Genomic DNA, 26,205 nt, shown 5'->3' on the forward strand with positions numbered 1-26,205 from the left:
AAACCTCCCGGATACTCAGAACAGTCAGGGAAGTAACCCCACACCGGCGAGAACAGTACTTCGGAAGGGTCATAGTCATCATCTTCGCAGATACCATTTTGCTCTGACTGTATATATATAGTACACAGAAAATCTATTTCAATATACATAAATTAGGAGTAAAGTTTATGTCAACACCCTCCATCTGTCCCCCTCTCTCCAGTACATTAATCTTGAAATTCTTACAAGACGGCCTCAGATGAATGAGAATGAAAGAAATCATAGTTGTTAGTTTCTGTACGAGGTCTCATCTCGTTCAGGACCTGTATCATTTGGTCGTTGGTTAACTTCAGTCATTAAATCAACATAAATCATTTTTTAAAATAAAAAACAACTTTATTTTTAAAAAACAATTCTTGAAGTTAATATGACTAAGTCCGAAGTCAATCTCTTATCCAAATTTGATCTAATCATTGGAATAAAACTTGGTTTGGTTTAGCTGAATCAATTTATTGAACCGAGCTGGATTTAACAAATCGACAAATTCATTTTGGGCCATGTGAAACAAGGGCCACATGGGCTCGTATTATTTCTTCTTGTACCCAAATGGACCAGAAAAACGATGGCCGAGAAATTGCAACTTCGGGACTGATTTGCTTGATAGTTGAGACAACACGACGCTCTTGAAAAGGAGAACATTGTATTTGTGGCCAAGGCTTTGGCAGGATGTCGGCCGAACTATATCTTGTCTCCCACATATTCATCAATGTCATCTTTTAGCCCCATAAGTTTAAGATTTTATGCTTCAATCTGCCCTTTATTATTTAATAACAAATAAGAACCTCACAATTTTCATATTTTTTATTCTTAATTTTCTCCCATTTTTTCATCTCGAATCATCATATCTCAAAAAGACAATTAAGAACCTATAAAAAAAAATTAAAACCAAATTTAGAAGGCAGAAGGCAGGCTATTAGATGATTGAGGGTCATGATTGGATCCTTGGAAATTAAAAGGGTAACATTGAAAAAAATGTAAACTATAGGGGCAACAATGAAGTCTACCCTAAAAAGTCGACTTGATGCATAAAAATCTTAGGAGACTTGAAATGAGTGACCGGGTATTGCTTTGTACACGTAAATACTTCTCAAGCAACACCAAATTTACGGCTCCTTTTTATTGACCTTATCTACCAAAAAAAAAATGAACAAGACTATAACAAATATCTAGGTAGTGTCGTTTTAACAAGATAGAAAATATGTTTTTCTATCTTTTTTATTTCAAAAATAAAAAAAAAATGCATTATTATTTTTTCAACTAAATACCTTTTTTAATATCTCAAAACAATCGGTAAATCGCTAGTTTATATATATATATATATATATATATATATATATAACTTTAACACATTTTAAATTAAATTGTGTTTTCTATTTTCTAAATCTATATTTAATAATGTGGTATATGGTGTTTTTAAATAAAAATATATTAAAATAATTTTTTTATTTTTAATATTTGCATATCAAATATAAAAAAATAATATTTTCAAATAAAAAATAACTTTAAAAACATTCGATAAAGAGTTTAAAACACATTTCAAAATATATTATGGGATGTTTATCACAATTTCTGTTTATGTTTTTATGTGATTTCTAACAATATTTTTTATTTAAAAATAAAATAAAATAATTATTGTTTAAGTATTTTATAATTATATTAATATTAAAAATATAAAAATATATATAAAAAAACAATCAAGCATTATTCTTAAAAGCTTTATTCATTCGGAAACATCCCTATATAAAGGGCTAAAGCCCCCAGGTACCTACCAGAAAATTTGAAGAGAGAGAACATAAAGCTTATACACCCCCACAGAGTCTCGTACAGGCAAGAAAAACCTACAATGGCATCATCAACAAGAAACCCTCTACTCTCTTCAGACTTGTTTGGTTCCAAAGTCTTGCTTTCTCCTCCAACTCCTAAAACAACTAAATCCTCCTTCCTTTTGTCCAAGAATCTCCTAAAAATAGTAAATAAAAAGAAATCTGGTTCTTTTAAATCCCTTCAATCACAAGCAACCATAGCTGCTGCCTTACTCTTCTCTTCTTTAACCCCTCAAGCCCTAGCCATTGACAACCCAGCACCACCACCTACTCCTCCTCCGGTTATTGAAGCCCTTCCCACCAAACCATCTTCTCCTTTCGCTCAAAATCTTCTCGTTACAGCCCCTAAACCCCAGTCTGAGTCAACCTCTGACCTTCCTGAAGGTAGTCAATGGCGATACAGCGAATTTCTAAATGCAGTCAAGAAAGGGAAAGTGGAAAGAGTTCGTTTCAGCAAAGATGGTTCTACCCTCCAACTCAGCGCCGTAGATGGCCGTCGTGCCAGCGTTGTTGTCCTTAATGACCCTGACTTGATTGACATTTTAGCAAGGAGCGGTGTTGATATTTCGGTTTCCGAGGGAGACTCAGGGAATGGGTTTTTTAATGTTATTGGAAGTCTTTTTTTTCCGATTCTTGCTGTTGCTGGATTATTTCTCTTGTTCCGACGGGTTCAAGGTGGGCCGGGTGGGCCCGGTGGGTTAGGTGGACCGATGGATTTTGGCAGGTCGAAATCGAAGTTTCAGGAAGTGCCGGAAACCGGTGTGTCGTTTGCTGATGTGGCCGGAGCTGATCAAGCTAAATTGGAGTTACAAGAGGTTGTTGATTTCTTGAAAAATCCTGATAAGTATACAGCTTTAGGAGCTAAAATTCCTAAAGGATGTTTGCTAGTTGGGTCGCCAGGGACTGGAAAGACATTGTTGGCTAGAGCTGTGGCAGGAGAGGCAGGGGTGCCGTTCTTTTCATGCGCAGCCTCGGAGTTTGTTGAGATGTTTGTTGGAGTTGGAGCGTCGAGAGTGAGAGATTTGTTTGAGAAAGCCAAGTCGAAAGCACCCTGCATTGTGTTTATTGATGAGATTGATGCAGTTGGGAGGCAGAGAGGGGCTGGACTTGGAGGTGGGAATGACGAGAGAGAGCAGACTATTAATCAGTTGTTGACCGAAATGGATGGATTTTCAGGCAATTCAGGTGTTATTGTATTGGCTGCTACGAATAGACCTGATGTTCTTGATTCAGCTTTGTTGCGACCGGGAAGGTTTGATAGACAGGTTACAGTCGATAGGCCTGATATTGCTGGTAGAGTCAAGATTCTTCAGGTAAGTTCAATAATGTTAACCAAGGTGTTATATTCCTCATATAGAATGTATAGAGTGTGCAAATTAGGATAAGGAAACAGAGAATAGAAACAGAATGTGTTTTTGTGTGTGTTGTGTCATGTTTATAAGAGGAAGTTTAAGACAGCTAAACTCTGAATACTAGTACTGGTATTATAAGAGAAACTCTCTGTGAACTGACTGTTTTTCCGGTCTAGTTATTAATTGTCTGATAATGCATACTGGAAAACTTCCCATATTTGATGTGTATGTTTCTTGAGAAAAATGGACCGTTCCAAATTGGTCTGATTATGGATACTAGATAGATTTGTCTGATAATGCATCCTAGAATCAGGTTGTTTCGTAAGCCTGTATAGTGTTCGAGAATTCTGCTCTTGCTTGATCTTAGCATAGTGAACAATTTTACTTTTATAAATGATAGGTGCATTCTAGAGGAAAGGCACTTGCAAAGGATGTGGACTTTGAAAAGATTGCACGGAGGACCCCAGGATTTACTGGAGCTGATTTGCAGAACCTGATGAATGAAGCAGCCATTGTTGCAGCTAGGCGTGACCTTAAGGAAATAAGCAAGGATGAGATTTCTGATGCTCTGGAGAGGATAATTGCAGGACCGGAAAAGAAAAATGCTGTTGTCTCGGATGAAAAGAAAAGGCTAGTTGCCTATCACGGTAGATGCATAATAACCTGCGGCTTTCCTGTACGTTTTTGCTGTATCCCAGGATTTAATTTTGTGACGCTAATTATGTGTGTTACTCTCCATTTGCAGAGGCTGGGCATGCCTTGGTTGGTGCACTTATGCCTGAGTATGATCCTGTAGCCAAGATATCCATCATTCCCCGTGGTCAAGCTGGTGGTCTAACATTTTTTGCTCCAAGTGAGGAAAGGCTCGAGTCTGGATTGTACAGTAGAAGCTACCTGGAGAATCAGATGGCTGTTGCACTTGGTGGAAGGTTAGTACCTAGGAAAATCTTTTTAGGCATTTGAGTATCTTTGGTGCTCTTCAAGAGTGAGCAAGGGCAACAAATTCCCCTCTATTTGGACTTCAGTTTTTGAGCTAATGAGACTTGATGCAAATAAGGGAATTCCAAGTGATTTACCCTACCTTGGATGTTTTACTACTGTCTCATTTTATATGACGATTTCTTCTCCCTCATCTAAAATGCAGGGTTGCCGAGGAAGTAATATTTGGTCAGGACAATGTCACTACAGGAGCATCCAGTGATTTCATGCAAGTTTCACGTGTGGCTAGGCAGATGGTAGAGAGATTTGGGTTCAGCAAAAAGATTGGACAGGTTGCCATCGGCGGATCTGGTGGAAATCCTTTCTTGGGACAACAGGTAAGTTTTAAACTTGGATCTTTTCAAATCTGTCTTTTCTATTCACTAGCTGGTTTTTCTCTTATTCACCATTTCCAGCTCTTCTGCAACAAAAATATTGGATTAGCCCCTCTTTTGTTTTCATCGCAGATGTCATCCCAGAAAGACTACTCCATGGCGACTGCTGATGTGGTGGATACAGAAGTAAGAGAGTTAGTGGAGACGGCTTATTCAAGAGCCAAGCAAATCATGACAACTCACATTGACATCCTCCACAAGCTCGCGCAACTCCTCATAGAAAAAGAAACTGTCGACGGAGAAGAGTTCATGAGTCTCTTCATTGATGGAAAAGCTGAACTATATATTGCCTGATTGCAATTCTGAGTACCAAACCATGTTGTATTGTATAAGTTTAAAACACATACAGGAAGATCAATATTTTTGTTCTGTGAATTTTGGAATAACAAGGCTAAGAACTTGTAGAGTCAAGATTCAGCTATAAATTTTTCAAATTATCACTTTTCTCATCAAACTGAGACATTGAAGCTGAGGATTATCATGCTGCCAAAAGTGTTTTTCAATTATATCTGGCTATATCCTTATTGTGATGAACAATTGAAACCTCTTTCTGAAAAGAGAAACTTACAAATGAAATCTGACGGGAAACTAGGGGGCTATGTGTGGCCTAATTGCATAAATAGTTTATGGTAGATATCTCTCTTTATATACAAAAACAATAATAAACAATTAATTATCTCATTTCAGGAAAAAAATTGTGCAATGGCCAGTGCAGCAGTATCCTTCTCCACTCCCAACCCTATCCTTTCTCCGCCCCAACCCCGCCACTATGGTACACCTTGGGCGAAAACATTTCTGATTCCCAATTCTACATCAAACCCACTATTTGATACAACAACCACAATAACTGATCAGATTACAGAAGAATAATACAGAGTCGTGTTTCTCTAGATCATCTTCCACTCCGTTGCTTTTTTTCTTCAAGGGTAGCAGCCTCATTCAACATGTCAGCAGCATCCTTGTGCATGTCAAGCTTGGCAAGGGCAACGGCTTGCATGTAAAATGCTGTAGACCAGTCAGGGTAGACACATTGTGCTTGCATTGCATCTCGGAGAGCGGCATCTGGTTGATCACATAGGAGATGGCAAAGACTACGCCGTGCATAAACAGTTGGAGATACCATTGTTCCCACATCTATGAACTGCACAAGCAAGCATGATGTAAGTGAGCAACATACAGAAGCACGTACACTTTCAAAGATGAGGTGGTAGGAAGGCATGGACAATGAAGTCTGTAAAAACACAGACTCGTGTAATCAAACTAATCCAAGCATATCCCACAGTTTGTAGTTGATAACGAACAGGCACTATGTTGCCAGCAAATTATTAGTCTGTTACATCAACTCACCCAGGCTTTACCACCCTAAGCCAAAGCATCACAACCTGCCATTTGTAAATACCAGGACGCATTGAGCCAAAGTATCCCAGTAACTAGTAGTCTCTTAATTTATTATCAACAGCTAAAAGACTATTACATCCTGAACATTAAAACAAATAAAAGGAAAGCCATTTTCTCATCTACAGATAAAGAGAACACACCTGAGAATAGCATTCTACAGCAGTTTTAAAATCTTTGTCACGAAATGCTACATCTCCACGCTTTCTGGCCTCCAACATATCTCTCATTTGTTGTGTCCACTCTTGGAAAGATAACTGAGCACATACGTGTAAAATGGAAAATTTCATCAGAATTAGAAATGGACATCATGAGAAGTAATTTTTGTACAGTTTAATTACCTCGTTGGTTCCTTCATCGTCCTTGTAGTGTGTCATTACCAATATCTGATGGATAGCTGTGAGATCCATCCGTGAACAAGCATCACCCATTGGAGACAGGGGGTGCTGTGGGGTAGGGGGTGCTTCTTCATGCTTTGGAATTCCCAGCATCACATAGGACAGAACCTGGAAACAGAGATTTATGATTCCAAAATTGTACATGTCTTACACACGAATACAACCCATCTACATTTCAAAACTACTCAAAAGCTGCCTTAGATGCATTGTCTGGGAAGAACAGCAAACTTCTGAATAGCAACAGAAAATACAACCCCCTCCTTGGGTGGGGGGGGGGGGGCAAATTTATTGAGAAAGATAACAGCCAAGACAAAAAATATTTTATTAATGCCTAGATATCAATAGATAAGCAGGGCTCTATTATGGCAAGCAATCTAGTCATTCAAGATTTTCACTAGCAACTATATTTTGATCCCAAGTATTATCAGATTACTGCACAACAAGATAAATGTACGAAACTGAAGGAATGAGGCAAAGTAGGCAGCTCACATCAGGTTTATTTTGCAGTGGTGCAAGTGTCGTAACAAGATCCTTGGTATTTGGTCGCTCCCCTGGTTCGTATTGCAAGCATCGTGAGGCAAGATCAAAAACCACAGTCGCCTCTTCAGTTGAGAAGTTTCCCTCCAAATGAGAATCCATAAGGAGAAGAATGTTCTTCCCTCGAATCATATCAAGAGCCTGCAAAGAGCACATAAGTCAAACTTCCAACAACAAATCTAACATTCAGCAACTAGAGCTTAGTCTGCCATGCAAGCCACTGTTAAAGATATTTGACAATATAAATCTTTAAAATATTTTCAAAAGAAAAATTTACAAGATTTACTTGTATTTAAAAAAGCACTATTTCCTGTCAATTACATTTTATCTCTTCAACCATTTAGTTACAGCATAGCAATACCAAGGTGTTATCATGGTCAGAGAGCTTGGGCGCAATACTAACAGAAACACATTGACATGGGCTAGAGGTACCCCCGCCCCAGCCATCTTCAATAAAACAATATGACTGATACATCCTTATGCAACTCAATCTCACACTTGTTTCTTTCATAGGTGGGGAAAAGCAGTTGAGCATTGAAGACATGAATTTATCCCTTGATTTAAAGATTTTGACAATAGACAGCAAGTCCAAGGCTCGGACTAGAGTTCAGTCAAAATTATCTGGACAAGTTGAGCAACAATTTTGACTCCAGCTGCTACTTAACCAATAATACGTAAACTCGAGAGTAATCACAATAATGGCATCTCATTTAGAACCGCCATGTTGGAGTCCCACAAAAATAAGATAATAAGATCATTTTGCTGAACCGCTATATGGAAACTATGCATTCTGATATTCACTGCGGAATGACCATATGAATCACTTACATGACTAGGAGGGATGTGCTTTCCACTAAGAAGATCCAAAAGGACAGTCCCAAAGCTGAAGATGACACTTTCTGGGGTGACCCTTCCTGGACATTCGATTTAGTTATTTGCATGTAGTTAGATAGCATTCACTAATACAAGCAAAAATGAATCGCATTGCAGAAAAATTGAGAGCTGTTGTGCATTACAAAGAAATCCAGCAAGGCGTTTCTTTGGAAAAGAAAATGCACGATTGTGAACAGTATGTGCCAGGCACGAATCATTATACTGGGCTGACATATTTCCAAGTCTTGGACAATTTTATTTCATGCCAACTTTAACTACATTATATTCCAGAGATTACTGCTAACTACTTAAGTTTTTCACATTCAAGAGATGAAGTTTTCATCAACACAAAATGCTATGCTTTATGTACTTGAACTCATGGAATCATATTGTTGTAGGCTACTAAAAATGGGAGAGAAAAAAAGATTGGAGGCATCTCCTACATGCTTGGAAGAAACAAAAAATGATTAATGAGAATAGGAGCATTGTCTGAGTATGTCCTCATCTCAATTACTAATGATATTGGGAAATGTTAAGGCATAATATCTCCATTTCAATTTGATGTAAACCTTCAGTACCTTTATAGGTTATCAATTCAATTTCACACATGAAAAATGGAGATAAATTTGCTCAAAATGTATATTCCCTAATTTGATGCTTTGTAGGGTTGTACAAAAGATGATACTGTATCTTATTTGGGAATAAACTAAATTCAATTTTGAAAAGACACGGTTCTCTTCTTACATTTGGTACATGCATTCCCTTTGATTTTTCTCCTCTGTCTGATAAACGCTGCAGGTTCTGTAAAACTCATAACGAGGCTGTCCCCATGATACTTGAAGTTTTTTTTTTTTTTTCAAGGTGTAGCTAGTAGGATATGACTTTCAACCAAAATATTGTCATCATGCATTTCAAACCATTGTTTTCAAGGATTTCCAACACCAAAGAAGACATAAATAACACATTGTAAGCACAGAAGTGAAAGAAAAACTGAGTACTGAACTACATAAGTCGCAAAAACCAACATCTACAACTGTCTAAGTAGATTTATAACAAGTAAAAGCATTTACCATTTCTTAGGTACTCAGGAGGTGTATAAGCAAGATTTGTGCTGTAACTCTTTCCATCCATACTATTCTTCATCAATCCAAAACATGAAAGCCGGGGATCTCCATTCTGCCAAAACCATCCACTAGATTACCACTCTCCTCTTATAAATCCCAATAGATCCTCCAGAGGACAATATCTTACAACATCCAAAGATGTTAAACTAATCAAATAAAAAACATTTGCCAATCTTGGACTGACAGACTAAATTATGATAGACCATCAAGCTCACAAAAGAGATAACTTACAATACCTCATCAAAAAGAACCCTGTAAGCGTTCAAGTCATGATACAGTGGACGACCTTCAGAACTACAATAATCTAAAGCTTCAGTAATATAAAGTGCAACTCTCAAACGCATGGCCCACTCAATAGTTTGATTTTCCCCTGTCAAGAAAGTAAAGTAAAATCATATTCATGGACAGAAAAATAGCAATATTCTGGTAGACAAATTTGCCAGTGACTTCTGAATAATTTTCCAATTCAGTTTACAAGATACCAATGCTTCAAATAAACAATAGCAAGAGACGTTGTTACAGACTGATATTAAATTTGACAACCCTCCCAGCTCATACCTTCAAGTCACAGTAGTTTATGAGTAAGAACTAATTCCAGCTTATTTTTTCCTTGTTTCTAATCTAAATTCCTTTCACCTCGCAATTAATTTGAGGTATCCATGAAGGAATCATCTTGCATGATCAAAATGCCATTAGCTGCATCATTGCCTCAAACACAAACAATTCCTTAATATATTCCTACAGAAGAAAAAGGAAACCCATCCCCTGCCATCAATCATGATTTTCCATTAGGTTTCATATTCCACATATCCATACGGGTGATAAAAACGCAACATACTCATCAATAACACAAAAACAAAGCTCAAGCACATTAGCTACACCGAGAACAAATTCCCGTTATTATTACAGCAAATTGCAGCCTAATCTTAAGGTATTCAAGTTTCTTACCACATTATCCAACTCACTTCAAAAAAATTACATTAGAATTTCAAACAAATTCAATGAACATTAATAAACTAAAGAGCCACGGAAATGAAAGGTGAATAAAAATGTAAAAAAAATTGCATATAATGCAGGAAGGTACATACAGTGAAACAGATGCTTTGAAAGGGTATCATTTGGCATGTATTCAGCCACCAACAGCCTCTCATCTCCATCACAACAATAACCAATCAAATTCGCTAACCTTTTGTGCCTCAATTTCCCAACACCCCACGCCTCGTCCTTCAAGAAAACAAAAAATCCATCAATAAAATCAAAACCCCAGAATGAATTTAGAAATAAAAATAAGAAAAGGGAATTTCTTTACGTACAGCGAACTGTTTAGGATCAGGCCAGGCCAGTTTGGTAAACTTTTTGACAGCGATCCAACTTCTGTTATTGCTGTTATTCTGATTTTGTAACCGTCCTTTATAAACAACATTGGACGCTTTTTCACCGCTTTCAGACACGATAAACTCGGGACTAAAGTTGTTTGTTGCAGCTTTTAGGTCAGCAAATGAGAACTCCGTGAAAGACGGCACGCCAGCACCTCCACCTCCACCAAGACCACTGCTTTTTTCCGTTCCGTTTGTTGGCTGTGAAGAATGTTTAGTTCGGACATGCTGCTGCTGCTGTTGATTTTCCCGACGTTGTTCTTGCTCTCGTCGATTGTTTTTATTATCATCGGAGAACGGTAGTTTTAAAAAAGAAGATTGGCAACAACCCATGATAGCTCAGCCCCAGTTAACTCGGTACCATGAAAAGAACAGGAAAAGAATGGAAACAGCGACTGGCTGGCTATGCACTCGTGTGGTGAGTGACAGAGAGGGAGAGGGCGAGAGAGGGAGAGAGGGAGAGAGATACTCAGTGAAGAAGAAGAGCAGATGCAGCAGCACCAGCTTTAGGGGCTTTTTGGTAATGTGATTAATGTATTTTTTAAAATAGATTTTTATTTGAAAATATATTAAATAACTTTTTAAAATATTTTTATATTAAGTATTGATATATTAAAAACTTCATGGAGCATCTAAACACAGAAACAGAGCCTTCATTTAATTCTCATTGATTTTTTTAAAAAACAAAACTTCTCTCTCTGCCTTTGCTTTCTATTATTGAGGTGTCCTTTTACGTGATGAAAGGGTACTTTTGTCTTTATAAGAAAACAAAACAGCATCACTCGTAATTTGTCGCGATATTTTGATCTTTCGTGATATATATATATATATATATATATATATATATATATATATATATATATATATCCTTTTGTTCTTTCTTCAATGTTTATACTACAGTTGTTTTTTTAGTTTCAACTCTTCTTTTTTAAGTGCTTTCAAAAAAACATTTGTCTAAAATATATTAAATTAATATTTTAAAATTATTTTTTATAATTTGTTGTACTAATATTAAAAATAAAAATAAAAAATAAATATTTTAATATATTTATAATTAAAAATATTTTTAAAAATCATTTTTTATCACGGTACCAAATATTTATTGTGAGTTATTTATATGTATAATTACTATTAATAAGTCTATCTACAGTATTATCTTGTATTGAAGTCCATCTTTCTTGAATGAATCTTCAATAACCATTAAGTCCATTGCTACTTTTTTTTATTCAATTCAAGAATTAATTCAAATAAAAATATTCATTATTGAATCATTAAATTGTGAGTTGTTGATAAAAATGATCACCGGTATTAAAATAATATTATTATTATTATTGAAATAATGTTACTTTGATCGGTTTAGTTAAGATAGTCATATCATTAAAAACTTGTTTAAATTAATCAAGTTTCAATTGAGTTGATGATTTATTCTATTCAATTTAAAACTTATAAAAAATTAGACATGGTTTTTTTAACCCAAACCTAAAGAATATTAATCCAACCAACCCAAAGAGACGGGTTTTTTATATTTTATTTGATAAACCCATGAGTTAGTGAACCAAACTATATCAATTATTTTTATTAAAATAAAATTATTTTTTCATGACATCAACCCAATTATTTGGACAATATTTGATCACAATAGCTAAATTATTAAAAAATTATTCAAGTCATATAAATTTCACCAAATCAATATATTATCCAGTTGAATTAAAAATAATGGCAATAATGGACTGTGAATTAATATTTTAGCATGTATTGGGAAACATTATATTTTATTAAATGGATAGAATCATTCCTTGTTTGATTCTTTATTTACTTCTATATATTTTCCTAATATATGATTTATTTATTATTAACGGAAAAATTATTCTCTTGAACGAATAAAAATATTCTTGCTTTTTTATAGGACATCTCACAAACGACCTTCGCAATTTTTATTTATTTTTAAATCGAGATTATTGTAAATAAATTATAACATCCTCTTAGTACAAGAAGTTATCAAAATTCCCAAGACAACCCTTTCGAGATGAGCATCTTTAAAGTTTGAAGACTTTACAGCCATCTCCAGATCTCCCAATGCATATTTCTTCTCTATGGAGATTGATTTGATGCCTCACCTGTGGCCGTATCACCATCGTGATTTGAAGATTGATAAAATTTATTTTTTAATTTATTAAAATAATATTTTTTAATTTTTTAAAATTTATTTTTCATATCAACCTATTAAAATAATAAAAACAAAAAAAAATTCCATAAAATCACAGCCCTACCTGGATAGGGCCAAAGTCATTTAATTTTCATACAAAATCAAACCAATCACTTGGGGGAAAAATCAGCTCATGCTCGTGTGCTTTCAAATTTTTAATCATGTGAGTGTTTGGAAAAGTGATTATATCATGTTTTTAAAAAGTTTATATTTTTTTTTTGTTAAAAATTAATTTTTTTATATGTTTTGGATTTTTTAAAAGTGATTTTTAAAAAATAAAAAAATATATAATTTTAATACATTTCAGCAAAAAAAAACACTTCAAAAAGCAACTGCAATCACACTTTCAAACCTCTAAAATAAAAAAAACATAATTTTAATGCATTTTAAACTCTCTACTCTATTTTGACAATGATAACCCTTTTATTTAACATGAATTTAATCAAATTAACTCTTTCACAATTAACTAAAAAAAAATAAAGTATAAAGTGAAAGGATTAGCTATTATTAAGTATCTATGTTACATTAACTTAGTATGAAAATTATGAGGTCAGCCTGACTTAATAAATTTTATTTTTTATGGTTTATTTAAATGAAACAAAAAAATAAAGAGTTTTTATATCAATACACGAGAATCTCATTTCAGAATAGACACTGACTGATAATAACATTAATCGAACTAATAGGCTTCCATGATAGGAATTGAAAGGAAGGGCTATAAAGTTTCAAAAATTGAAGTAAAAGGGTGAATATAGTAAAAAAATAACGTAAAATTTTCCACACAACTAAGAGTTGAAAGAATAATCACAGTAGATTTTTTTTTAATAATTAATGTGGTATCGGATTAATTTACATATATTTTAATTAATTTTAATAATTCTGAAATTAATGATTATGTAAATTTGTAGTGGCATTGAGAAAACTCAAACTTATGAGCGTGTTTGGGAGTGTGGTTGCGATTACTTTTCAAAGTGTTTTTCACTCGAAAATGTATTAAAATAATAATTTTATTATTTTTAAAAAATTATTTTTAACAACAGCACATTAAAATGATTTGAAAACACAAAACAAATATTAATTTGAAGCAAAGAAAAAAATTAAAATTAAAATTAAATTTTTTTAAAAACACAAAAACAAATAAAACCTAAACAACAAATTTCAAAACTGACCAATTAAATTATATATTTTTCTCATTTTACTGTTACCAAACCATACAGTGCTTCGAAAAGCAACAAGAAGGAAAATAAAATATATTTTTTTTTTAGTTTAATGTGGGTGTTCGGGTCAGCTTGCACGTACCTCAACTAATCTTAAAAAATTTAAAGTTAACAACTATGTAAGTCTCTAGTGGCCATCATATAAACGATTACATGAATGAAATACTCTCTCTGCCTTTTATTTTTTTATTTTTTTTTGACGGAGACATGACTGCCCTCTACCAAAACGCCATCAATTAACAACGTGTGCTCGCTCGAGATTGGTAATTTGATGGAACCAAGATATTCTTTTTGTATTTTAATTACTATTTTACTGTATCCTCGTACATTTTTAATATAAGCAATTAAGCTATAAGACAATTTTTCTCATTAAATATGGTCTGTATTCTATTTAAAAAAAAAACATTCGTTGCAGGTTTTGATTACCATACGCTCTGTTGAACTTTTGCTTTATTTATTTATTTTTTTAAAATATTTTGATACAGTAATATTAAAGATAACTTTTTAAAAAAATATTATTTTAATAAATTTAAAATAAAAAAAACATTGTTTATTACTTTCTTAAATATCCTCTAAAATACAAATAAAATATTGGTTTAGTGGTTAAGACACCGTTGTATTCGATTACCAGGAAATACACTTGTTTGGAGGGGCAGCTACATACACCGAATAAGACTAGTTTTACTTTCTAAAAAGAGTGCGGGATATCGGTAAAAACAAAAAAAAATATCCCCTAAAATAATGTTTTATTTTTTTAAAATAAAATAATATTATTTTTTTAAAAAAATTAAACTGAGCGTATCAACTATATCATATTACAACAGCTTTTATTTAATTTAATTTAATTTAATTTAAAATTCAATAAAAACTAAGAAAGAAAAACGAGTTAATGAGTAATCAGATTTACTTAGCGTCCTAAACTGGGATTAATAACATTGAACATAGCTAATCATTGATGGATCAAATATATGATTGGCTCCCAATAAAAATACCCCGCGTGAAACAGACCTCGCGGTGCGAGTATAAGCGAGAAAACGTCGTTATATAGTTTCGTGAGTTTTTGGGCTTTTCTTTTTTCACTGCTGAGGCCTCGTTTCACACCATGACGTGTACTCTGGCCCGAACATAAATCTTGCACGCAAGCCTAAAGCAAGCTTGCCTGGCAGTGTGACATCATGCTTACCTTTGCCGACACGATTGCCAGGCTAGATTTTATCGCGTGTTGGATGTCGTGTTGACCGGCGTTTTTTAAAGATATTTTTATTTAAAACTTAATTAAAATATTCCTTTATTTTTAATACTAGGATATTAAAATCATTGTGAGTATTAAAAAAATTATTAAATATATTTTCAAGTTAAATTTATTTTTAAAACACAACTATAAACCATGCTTAACCCATTACACTACCGTATGTTTTCAGTAAATTAATAATCTTAATTAAATAATATTTCAATTTCAATTTCAATATAAAATGTAAATGATATCTTAATTAAATAGTAATTTAATTAATAAATAAATTTTCATTGCATTAAACTATGTGAATTAAACTGATATAAAAAAAAGTGTCAGCAATATTTGAATAACTAATTCAAAGACAATATGCTCAATCCGCTATTTAAAAATTTATTTTTCCAAGATTCTCAATCGAAATTGCTGTAAGAAATTCAGAATAAAATCCTGGCACATTACCATAGTTTCTTAGAGTTATGTTATATGTAACGAAATATTCAATATGAAGATGAAAAATAATTAAATCTACTGCCACTCATTTAATTGTATGGTTAATTTACCCTAAGGGCTATAAAGGCAAAAAAAGAAGAAGAAGAAGAAGAAGAAGAAGGAGAAGAAGGAGGCTGCGAAGCCAAGTGATTTTTAAAACTACAGCGTAGCGGGAAGAATATAGTTTTAAGATTTGTTTGTCTTTATATTTTAAAAAAATTAAATTAAATTTTAAATTATTTTTTATAATTTTATATTGTTTTGATACGAAAAATAAATTTAATAAATTTGTAAATAAAAAAACACATTAAAAAATAACCATTATACACTCCCAGCCATGCCCTCCTCTGCATCCCCCTGCAGCCTGAAAGAAAAGAAAAATGCTACCGGAAAACGTAAAGCTCGACGATATTTTTCAAGTTTTTTCTTCCTTTGAATCGACCACAATTACACTTTAATCTTAGTACGAGAACGGGTAATTCCTTAACCATATACACGATGCAGGAGATCCGATCAATTGAACACGGATTTGTTGTCTTCGGGTTAGGTGAATAGCCATCAAATCCAAGAAAAGTCATGATCACGCTATACAACCTGGCTAACAGAAAAAGTTCATAATTTTAGATTCAATCAGGTTTAAATTTTAAATGGATTAGCTAGTTGTAACGAGCTGAATCTTAAAAAACCCCCCAAATTAGGATAAAAAAATATTGTTTTGTCTGTTTTGTTATTTTTTAATTCCATGTTCTTAGCTTGTTCTTCTTATTTGAATCAAATCCTCATTGTTTTTATCCTGTAAGGGTTCGGTTTAATACCAGTTTAGGAGGACGTTGAAATCCCTGTTTTAAGAGTACTGATAATTACTCCATAATAAAACTGCGTATTAAATTTTTCTGTGTAATCCCTCCTTCAGAAAATCCTGCCTTTCTTTTGTTTTTATTTCTGTATCTTGGATCCGGCTGTGTCCAGGCGTTTTACCATTGTTGTTCTGTACCCAGTACAGGGTTGGAAGATGCAGAGGAATTTTGCAGAGCCGCCAGCCGCCATGGATTAAGATCAAAGCAACCAAGAGTTCTTTTTTCTATCATATGTTAATTTATCTATTACAAGCCTTTCTTGCATTTCGAATATATTAGCCAATCAACATATCTATCTCCAATTCCTCGGAAAGGGACAACTTTCCTCATCTCAAACCCCAAGCCATTTATCTAACTTCAGCAGCATGTGTACACTTCTTGAGTACAACAAGAGTTTCCTCACGCGTTAAGAGTCATTGTCTCGAGCTTGACAATTAAACATCAATGGCAAAAGAATCCAATTTTCTTCTATCAAGTTCATTGACAAAATTATACAAATTAATCATGCTTGTTTGATTGGATTCGATTTCTTTCCTATGCTGAACAGATTTGTCAAACATTCCTAACCCTGATTTTTTCTAAGGGAAAGCTATAAAAAAACTGGTTTTTTTAATTATGGTAACAATTATTTTTTAAAATATATTTTACTTCGAAATATATTAAAATAATATTTTTTATTTTTTAAAATATATTAGAAAACACTCTTAAAATATAAAAATAAACATAATTTTTTTTTAACACACAACCCATGTTCTAGATGAATCCGCCGTGCTGTGCAAGGCTAATAATAATGCAAAAGGTAAAAGATAAAAAAAAGTCAATTGCGTTAGAGCTCGTGCGGAGCTAAACCCAAAAAAACATGTAAACAGGAATTGAGGATTCCATTTGCTTTCTTGGTATGTGCTCAATTTATCAACAGGAACTAATGACATTTGGGCAAAGATAGGTTGATTAATTAAAACAACTCACTGCCGATGCTAATCCATTCTGCTGCAAATTCTTATTTGAATCAGAAAAATGTTTTATTCACCACAAAACAGGTATACAACAATGATTCCCCTGTAGCCTGTACTGCTAAAAGGAACAATTTCTAGTACTTGAGAGATAAAAACTTCAAAGTCTGAAACAAATTTACAGCAGTGAGAAAGCTGAGAATGATACCCTTACAGTTAAGCTGCAGGTGATGATAAAAGAGATAAAGCTGCAACGTTTCAAACACGGTAGGGTAAATGTCCCACAAGGAAGAGAAAAAACAGAAGACAATCAAGCATACCCTAGTAGATGTCAAGAAATCCTAGCAATATTACTTGCATCCGATCAAACACTGGATTCATGCCTCATGGGAGGCTGAACTGAACCGCTAAATATAACATATGTAGCTCAAATACTGCAGCCAGGATGCCCTACTTGTTACTGCACTTGGTATCAGAGCTATCCATAGTTGAGGAGGTGAAATGAACAAAGGATGGCAAGAATGAATCCACAAATCAGCCTTGTGGACTTCAAGAAGGGAATGCACTGCATAATTCTTGAACTTTCATGTAGGCGAACCGAATACAAAAACAGCTTCAGCACAAAATTAATTCAAATGTGATGCCTAGTTACCGTGAAGAATTAAGGAGCTGCTGGATTCTCTTGACTGAGTCTACTATGTTCAATGTGCACATGAAGCTCCTCGTAACCATGCATGGTATCAGCAGAAAACCGCTCTATGGCTACAAAAATTTGTTTCAGACCCAACTGAAGACTGCTATTGTTGGTCATTTTGGTCTGATGCATAGCCGAACTGGCTTGAAACACCTTCCCTCGAGCTTGCATCATCTTTTGCAACCTCTGCCCCTCCCTCTCCAAGATCTTCATTTTTCTCTCCATGTCCTTGTCTGTAGTCAGTCTTTGCTGTACGTAGACACAATGCCGTTCCCCGTATTGATTTACACTAGCGAAAAACCCATTCATTGCATAAATTACTTCCATCTCTGAGACCCTGTCAATGGCAAGTGACCACTGGTTACAGAACGCAAACACTGGAGGTGCTCCTATCCTACCAGGGGAGAGTGGTGACACATCATCTGGCATTTCTTCAGGTTCAGATGGAAGACATCTCAGAAGCCAACCATTCAATGCTTTGACATAGCCTCTTTGGGCACTGATCCAATTGGAAAAGCACAGGTTCCAATTTTGCAGCTCAATCTTGAGTTGTATCGCCGCTTCGAGACAAGCATCACTGAACTTCACATTGGATGCAATGGCATCCAAACTCCTGGCTTCCACAACTGCCTGGGACTGACATCTGTGGCATTCTAGCATAACTTTCCACATACCGAGTAACCTGTGCTTTAAAAGAATCGATGTTAGCCGGCACAGGGAAAATACAAGACAGACAAGCAACAAGGCTAAGCTACATCTTAAAAGTTGCTGCAGACCAGCAATTCCTAGTAAAGAAGCAACAAGCTATCTACAAGAAAACATCAAAACGAAGTGAAATTAAAAACTCAGTGGCATCAACTACAAATTAAACAACAACATACTTTTCAATCAAGTTACTGATCAGTGGCCACAACTCTTCGTCCCTCAATTTATTGATAGTAGTTGATATCTTGTCAATTACTTGAATGGCAACTTTGATTTTAGTAGACAGCATCCGGAGTAAAGATCGAGTGGAGTTAACTTTATTGGCGTCAGCACCTTTCTCGTCCAAATTGTTCATCTGCCTACAGTTCTTCGCATGAATGATCCGCAATTTTTCCTCAGCCTACAATAAAATCCCTTCTAAGCATTTACTCCTTTACAAGTCTAAAGAATTATCAGACAAAATGCAGAGCTAATCAAAGCAGCCAATCCAATGCACTTATGCTTGAATACAAATTTCTACTCAGAAACTATTGACGTGGGACAAAGTTTCTTCGCTATACACTGTGTCAACTATAGTTCAAATTATATGAAAATTAAATTTAAACCCATGAAATTTAACATACTAATGATTAAAAAGGAATTACTAATTCCTTTAGCAAGAAAGAGATGGGTTGTGTTTCAATTTTCAACCTCATATTTGCCAAGCAGTTGCCCTTCTTGCCCAGTAGACTAGGAAGCATTCCAAAAAGAAAGCAAAAGAAAAAGAACAAAGCAAACATAAAAAGAAATTAAGTAGGATCAAATTCTTCTTGGAAAAGAGTAAAGCATACCTTGACTTCATCATAGAGTTTCTTCTCCCACAAGCACAGCTTCCTAAGAGTTGAAGACAGATTCACTGAAAATATACCCAAATCCTCACCAAAACCCCCATGAACAGAACCATTCTTCTCCAAAAAAGATGGACTAACAGTTTGCAATGTCTTGGAAGAAACTCCTTTACAGACAAAAAATAAATAAAATTACGTAATCATGACAATATTTAATGCTAATAGACTAATTATTAAGCAAGAAATTAAGCTATGTCAAAAAAGAATGTAACAAAGATACCTTTGTAGATAGAATTCTTGGAATAATATCTGAATTTCCCTGCATCAAGTATCTTTAAAACTTCATTTCCTGACTCTGCAGCTCTGTCAAACAAGACCTCTACTTCCTTCATGATCTCCAAGACACTTTGATTTTTAGCCTGCTGACCCAAATCTTTACTCTCTTTACTCTCCTCTTTCACAGATTCAACCTTCTTTTCTTCTACCACGTCAACCTTGTTCCGTTTCACACCATTACCTTTCTCTGCTTTCAATCTCACACCCCTTTTATCTTCTTCTCGACTTTTACCACTTTTATCTTCTCTACGAATTTCTCTCACAAATTCCTTATCTTTGGCTGGTAATTCATATCTCTCGTATGTTTCAAAGAAATTCAAGAAATCCCAGGCTGAACTACTTGAAGCCGGAGGTGGAGGAGTTTTCCATGCTGGGTAATCGTACCCATTATAGTCATGATGATCATAAGAATATGAGTTAAACTGATTTTGTTGGATTGTATGAAGTGAATCAAAATCTTTGTTGTCTCTAAATTCTTCATCTTCTAAATCAGAAGGAAAATCAATGTGAGAAGTCTCCGAGTTTGTTGAACTTGAGGGACAGTTATCAGGTGAAGAGGGTTTAATGAGTTTAGCAACAGTTTCAGGATCGCCGTTAGATTGAGAATCTGACTGATCATTGATGAGGGTTTGATCAAAGAAACGGCGAAGGGTAGGGCCAAGGGACTTGAGGGAGTGCATATAAGCAACATGAGCATCAGCGAGGGCATAGCTTTGGTAGAGAGCTTCTTCAAGGAACTTACAGCGGTCATGGCATAGAGATACTGCAGGGAGCTGGTCAATTCTTGAAGGGGAGCAGCCCATGAAGTGAAGAGTTGAACCAGACAAGAAGAGAGAAGTCTGGTCTGATCTGAAGAGGGGAAGTGGATGTTTGAGGAACGTTATAAGAGGTTTAAATTTGTTTTAAGGGGTGTGTGCGCATTTAAGCTGCATCTATTAGGGAGAGAAAGAAAGAAAGAAAGAAAGAAAGTGGCACTGAATGAGCTTTAATGGCATGGTAGAGGAGAGGGGGTGGCTGGCTGGCTGGCGGGATTGGCATAACGTCTCTTTGGTATTTTTGAGGTTTTTGCATTTATGGTCCTTAGCTTTTTGATTCCCAATATTTACATTAGTGTCCATGAGGGTGCCTTAATTTCCCAATATTTACATTAGTGTCCATGAGGGTGCCTTAATTTATTTCTTTACATCTTTAGTTATTTCGTTGTCATAGTACCTTATCTAAGCCGGGTTTGAAATCAAATCATCTATAAAGTTTACCCAGTAATATTTAGGTGGCATAGTAGGTTAACTTATTATCTAGGGAACCTAAAACATTTTTTTTTCAAAATAATGTTATTTTATTTTTATTGAAAGTAACATTATTTTGAATAAAATTAATATTAAAAAAGTAAACAAATCCAGGTATACTAGTTAATTCAAGAGTTAATATGCCTAATCTAAACCGAGGCTTGTAACTATCAGTCTAATCATACCACAATGTTTTTGGTTTTTTTAAGGCATAATGTTAGAGTTACTTGTTAAACCATAGTTGAAGCATAGATTTGTTGGGTCAATTCCAAAATGATTTAATTTTCTTAATGAAATAATTTTGTTTTTGACAATAATTAAAAAAAAAATCCTTTTGGGTTGGCCTGATTAGGTCTCACTTGAATTTAACAAGATCAATCTCTAAACTACTTAAGAAAAACTTGACTCGAATTTAGTTTTAAGTAAGTAGGTTACCGGCTTGATTTATCAAACTGAGCAGATCTATTAACTTCTTATAAAATGTGGTTCATAGATAGATGTCAGAGTGAAGTAGAGGAGCGAATGTCTATCTTTTTAGGATGTAAATTATTGTTTTATTGTTAAGGATGATTGATTGGTAGGGGGTGCACGAGCAACGCCCCCGCAGTATAGTAGATGTATTATTGAAAACTACTAATACTTCTTGTACAACTACAATTCACTTTAAATACATATTATATAACCCTAATTTGACATATAGTGAAATATAGCTTCTTACTCATGTGGATGTAGATATATTGTTGAAACACATTAATATGTGTTTTTCTTTTTTTACTATATTTATCATCATTATTATTGTAGTTTTCACAACAAAACTATGTTATAAATAGTTTCAAGAAAGAATAAAGATAAAAAAAAACAAAGAGAACAAACCATTTGGGAAAAAGGTACTATTGTGCAGATGAAAAATTATTCCACACCTTTATTTCAAAGAAATGGGATCAATGAATAATTCTCATCAGAGATCTAGAATATAGTAAAGTTTCATCTGTATACATGTACATGTATATAATATATAGTAATTTATACCCTTGAAACATTGTAGAGAAAAAAAAGAAATTATTGATACACTTGGAACTCTACTACGTTTTTATACATTGAATCCCGATATTATACAAGAATTGAAAGCACAAATATGCTTATGCTGAGTGTATAGAATAATTACGAACAATCATTTCTTTATTAGTAAAGGTGACGGCACTGGTCCCATGAGGATAGAGGTCAATGGATCTTCATTCCGTACATCAATACCAATATATATATATATTGAGAATTATCAGATGACCATACCATGCACATGATAGAGCAATTATACACTTCACCTCTCCACATAGCTCCTGCTATCAAGGCTACGTACAAGCCATCATAGAGGATTTGAAAAGCCAAAAAAGATGATCTTGTTTTCAAATCAAGCCATAATAGTAGTCATAATTGGGTAATGTTGTGTCTTTATGAAGAAATTAAATGGACAAGAACAATATTTCAACCCTTTAATTGATTGAAACTAACGTGGGTGGCTCTCTTTCTATATTTTTGTTTTGGCAAAAAGTGAGCGTGGAGGTCTGTAAATGCCAAGATGAGACAAGGTTTAGTGTAAGTTGGTTCACTGGAGGGAATACATTTGAAGTGAATTGGGTGATTCTGTCTAAGTGGTCTGGCAATTGATTCTACAAAGCCATGCAAAGCGTTAGAAAAGTGAAGAAAGGGAAGGGGAATAATGCTTTCCAAATGAAGAATGCTGTGCGTTCTCCTTTTGAGCGTTTTGGATTCGGGAAGACAGGCAAAGGAAAAGAGTCACGTTCATGATGGGGATTTTGAATCTGATTGTATGATCTTAAAAAGGAGGTTGGAGTGGAAATCCAACTCGATAAAACTTGTCTCTATTGTCTCTCCTTTTCCCTTGTTTTTTAATGCGTGAGATGCCATGAACCAAGGAAGAGTAGGCATGGAAGCATGGTACTCCTCATTATGATCAGCATTCTACCCTATCCTAATTCCTAGGAAAGGCTACAACTTTTGGCCTTTGATAATGCCTAATAAAATACGAACGTAGGTTCTGGTTAGAAAATAAGTTGTCCCCCCCACATGATTCTAGGTTTGGCTTCGGCTAGAGGGCAAGGTCCCCTCCCATACTATGTTACCAGATTGAAAATTAACAATGGATAAAAACCAGCTGGAATTGTTACAGTAATGGATGAGTGAAATGTAATTAAGGAGTAAATATTGTCGGCAAATGCTGTTCACCTGGCCGGAGCTTATCAAGAATAACATCCAGTACTGGCCCATTTTGATGGGCAGTTTCCCTTTCGAATTCGAGACAAGTAGTGATAAGCCTCCAACGTCTTCGATCTATGCTAAAAACGAAAATACGTGCTCATTTAATAAAAGTTACGAAAGATGATGGAAAAAAAAGAAAAGGTCACGAGCTCCTTGCACAAACAAGACAATGGTGATAAGCCTTCATGCAGGATAATGTTGCAACGGTCTAATATGAAATGGGTCCAGTTGCTTGGCTATCTGATCATGGAGGAGTTCATATATATATAATTTTTATTAATTAGAATAAAAACAATAAAATTTGAATTTGTAAGTGTTTGATCATCAAGACTCTGATATGATGTTAAAAAATCAATTCAATATATTCAAAATTTTAAACTGTTAAATAAGTTTTTGTATATTAATTTCTAATAATATAGACACACACATGTATTTAGACATGTAGAAGCTAGCAATGTAGCAAATTTTCTCCCTATACTCTTGTTTTGAAAGGGGATTTGGCAGATGAACGGTGCATCTAAGAGCTAAACAATTAGCGCACTTGGGATGCCCACCTTGAAGTTTCTTCAATTTAATTATTTTAGGAATTGATTGTGTTATTGAAAATAGTTGTTATACCCGAGTTGGAAAAGTAATTGACTTGAAAAGCTAAATGGATTAATGAGTCACGCTAGTTTTTTATGTGCAACTTATTTATTAGATGATCTTGATAAAGTAAAGATAACTCATTTTCTAAGTCGAAAAATTATAAACACGGATTTGAAATTGATAATTTCTTATACGCTTTAATTGGTGAAATGATGGGTTTGGCGGGAGAAAAGGGCGAACAAGAGGAGGAGGATTACGTAACGTATGGGCCTTTCCCGGCCCAAGTACTGCTTTTGCATTCGCAACGGGATTTGAACAAGGAATTTGTTTTGGGCTTAATCTAGATGGACCCATTGATTGAGCTTGGGCTGATGTTAGTATGGGTAATTGGAGAGACGGCCCATCACATTTTAATTTCGTAATAGAGTAGTTTAAAATTAATCAAAATAAACACATTCTTATTATATTATATTATTGTGTGGATATTTAAAAAAATAAAAAAAGTAAATGTGAATTAAGGAAAATAACTATATTTTTATACCAAAATTATATATAAAAAATAAACTAAAAATACATCAATTTAATATTGGTTTTTTCGATCTAAATACCATGTTATATTTGTATTATTCGAAGTAACCATCCGAATGAATAATAAATCTAAACCAATCTCATTAACTAAATTACAAGTGCCAAGATATATCTAAAATCTCTTGGAAAGAATGAGATCTAGCTGGCTACAAGGGAGGGAAAAAGCAGTGGATCCCAATAATTTATAAGAGGTCATGAGCAATTAATGAAGTTCAATTATTTGAGGATATTGCAAAACTCATAATCATGGACCTCATAAGTGTTCGTGCATGCATTATACAGACCTTTTTGTTCATCTTTCTCCCCCTCACGAGGCATAGATAAACCTAGCACACTAAAGATCAAGGGACCACACCCATAGCTCCTTTTGCTCTCGTCTTTTAGTTGGGATGTCAAAACAATTTAAGTTCTGAGCTAAATTCAGCTGTCAATGCCGGTGGAGGCCATTGAATCTCGAGAAGAAGCTAGAAAGGGAAGCAATGCCAACGAATAGGAAGCATAATAATGCATGATTTTCTATTAACTCGTAACGAAAGTCATGATGAAGGAATGATGGCATTGAAGAGTAGTAAACGAGCTTTCCAGCTAAACAATAATTATTAAAACTAATAATTAAAATCACCAGCTATGTATAATGAAATTATGTTAACATATATAGCCATGTGATGCTTTGCTTCAATTTGTATATGGATCCAATATCAACGTGCAAGCCTATGCACGTAACATGTTTAATCTCCATGTCTTCAATTTATTATTTGCGTAAAAACAAAGTTAATCTTGTCTATCTCTTTGTCATGTTTTAGGGCATGTCTACAACAATTACAACACTTTTTTTTTTTTTTTTGTGGGGGGTTCAAGCATGCTTAGGCTAGAGATTTTGGTGAAATCGATTAAAAAAGAGTCTGGATGCCAATATTATGGCCTAGAAATTGAGGAATTAATTTCTCAAAATATTTAAAATTTAAGAGATTAAATCACCATCACTTCAAAGTCTAATGATCTCCCAGTTAAAACTCTAAGGGGTATAGCTCAACTGGTCAGGTCCTGATCAATTTGCTTTATAAAGATTACCAGTTCGAGTCCTACAAATCTCAGGGTCATTAGAGACTTATATGGTCGTTAACTTCAGGGCATATGAGATTAGTCAGGTACACACAAGCTAGTCTGAACATTCATGTTAATAAAAATAAATAAATAAATAAATAAAATGATCTCCCAGTTAAATTAAAGCCGATGAAAAATAAAGTGATTAAATCAACAGCTTATACACATAATCTGTATTTAAATTTTCCATACTGGTTGTCAAATGTAATACATGGTGCATTTATATTCACCAAATCATTTTCAATATTTGGACACGCAGAGGTGCAAGCTAGCCTAACGAATTAATAACGTGACACTGCTGCAATACAGCTAAACTTCACATGCATGTATATGGTTTTTTGATTGCAATATATATATATATATATATATATATATATATATATATATATATATATATATATATATATATAGAGAGAGAGAGAGAGAGAGAGAGAGAGAGAGAGAGAGAGAGAGAGATTGTGTTTGGTTAATGCTATTTGAAGATATAAAAGATAGATACAATAAAGTAAAAAAGTGTTTTGATATTAAAGAGTGGAAATTTACGAAGAAACAAAATA

The 26,205-nt window shown here is 34.2% G+C and overlaps 3 protein-coding genes across 4 annotated transcripts; 1 reads left to right on the top strand and 2 right to left on the bottom strand.

Moving 5' to 3' along the window:
• Positions 1-1,800: 1,800 nt before the first annotated feature.
• Positions 1,801-4,998, top strand: LOC7494681 (ATP-dependent zinc metalloprotease FTSH, chloroplastic). The gene is made up of 5 exons (XM_002306934.4): positions 1,801-3,175; positions 3,615-3,861; positions 3,960-4,143; positions 4,359-4,530; positions 4,660-4,998. Exons 1-5 carry the CDS (start codon positions 1,883-1,885, stop codon positions 4,879-4,881), a joined length of 2,118 nt encoding a protein of 705 aa, XP_002306970.2. The 5' UTR covers positions 1,801-1,882; the 3' UTR covers positions 4,882-4,998.
• Positions 4,999-5,246: 248 nt separating this feature from the next.
• LOC7485633 (serine/threonine-protein kinase BSK1) lies at positions 5,247-10,808 on the bottom strand. 2 transcript variants are annotated; one of them, XM_024600947.2, is made up of 10 exons: positions 10,228-10,808; positions 10,003-10,138; positions 9,151-9,284; positions 8,861-8,966; positions 7,746-7,831; positions 6,870-7,058; positions 6,324-6,488; positions 6,126-6,239; positions 5,935-5,969; positions 5,585-5,728 (listed from the first exon to the last, which is right to left on the bottom strand). In XM_024600947.2, the coding sequence occupies exons 1-10, from the start codon at positions 10,621-10,623 to the stop codon at positions 5,722-5,724; spliced, it is 1,368 nt and encodes a 455-aa protein (XP_024456715.1). In that variant the 5' UTR covers positions 10,624-10,808; the 3' UTR covers positions 5,585-5,721. The 2 variants fall into 2 exon arrangements, with proteins under 2 accessions (XP_002307775.2, XP_024456715.1); XM_002307739.4 differs by lacking the exon at positions 5,935-5,969 and having other exon boundaries at positions 5,247-5,728; positions 10,228-10,804.
• A 6,479-nt stretch (positions 10,809-17,287) lies between these two features.
• LOC7494682 (protein ALTERED PHOSPHATE STARVATION RESPONSE 1) lies at positions 17,288-20,826 on the bottom strand. The gene is made up of 4 exons (XM_024600808.2): positions 19,750-20,826; positions 19,473-19,636; positions 18,819-19,042; positions 17,288-18,619 (listed from the first exon to the last, which is right to left on the bottom strand). Exons 1-4 carry the CDS (start codon positions 20,606-20,608, stop codon positions 17,905-17,907), a joined length of 1,962 nt encoding a protein of 653 aa, XP_024456576.1. The 5' UTR covers positions 20,609-20,826; the 3' UTR covers positions 17,288-17,904.
• Positions 20,827-26,205: the final 5,379 nt, after the last annotated feature.

This window comes from Populus trichocarpa, chromosome 5 (assembly GCF_000002775.5).
Source record: "Populus trichocarpa isolate Nisqually-1 chromosome 5, P.trichocarpa_v4.1, whole genome shotgun sequence".
NCBI classification, from domain to species: domain Eukaryota; kingdom Viridiplantae; phylum Streptophyta; class Magnoliopsida; order Malpighiales; family Salicaceae; genus Populus; species Populus trichocarpa.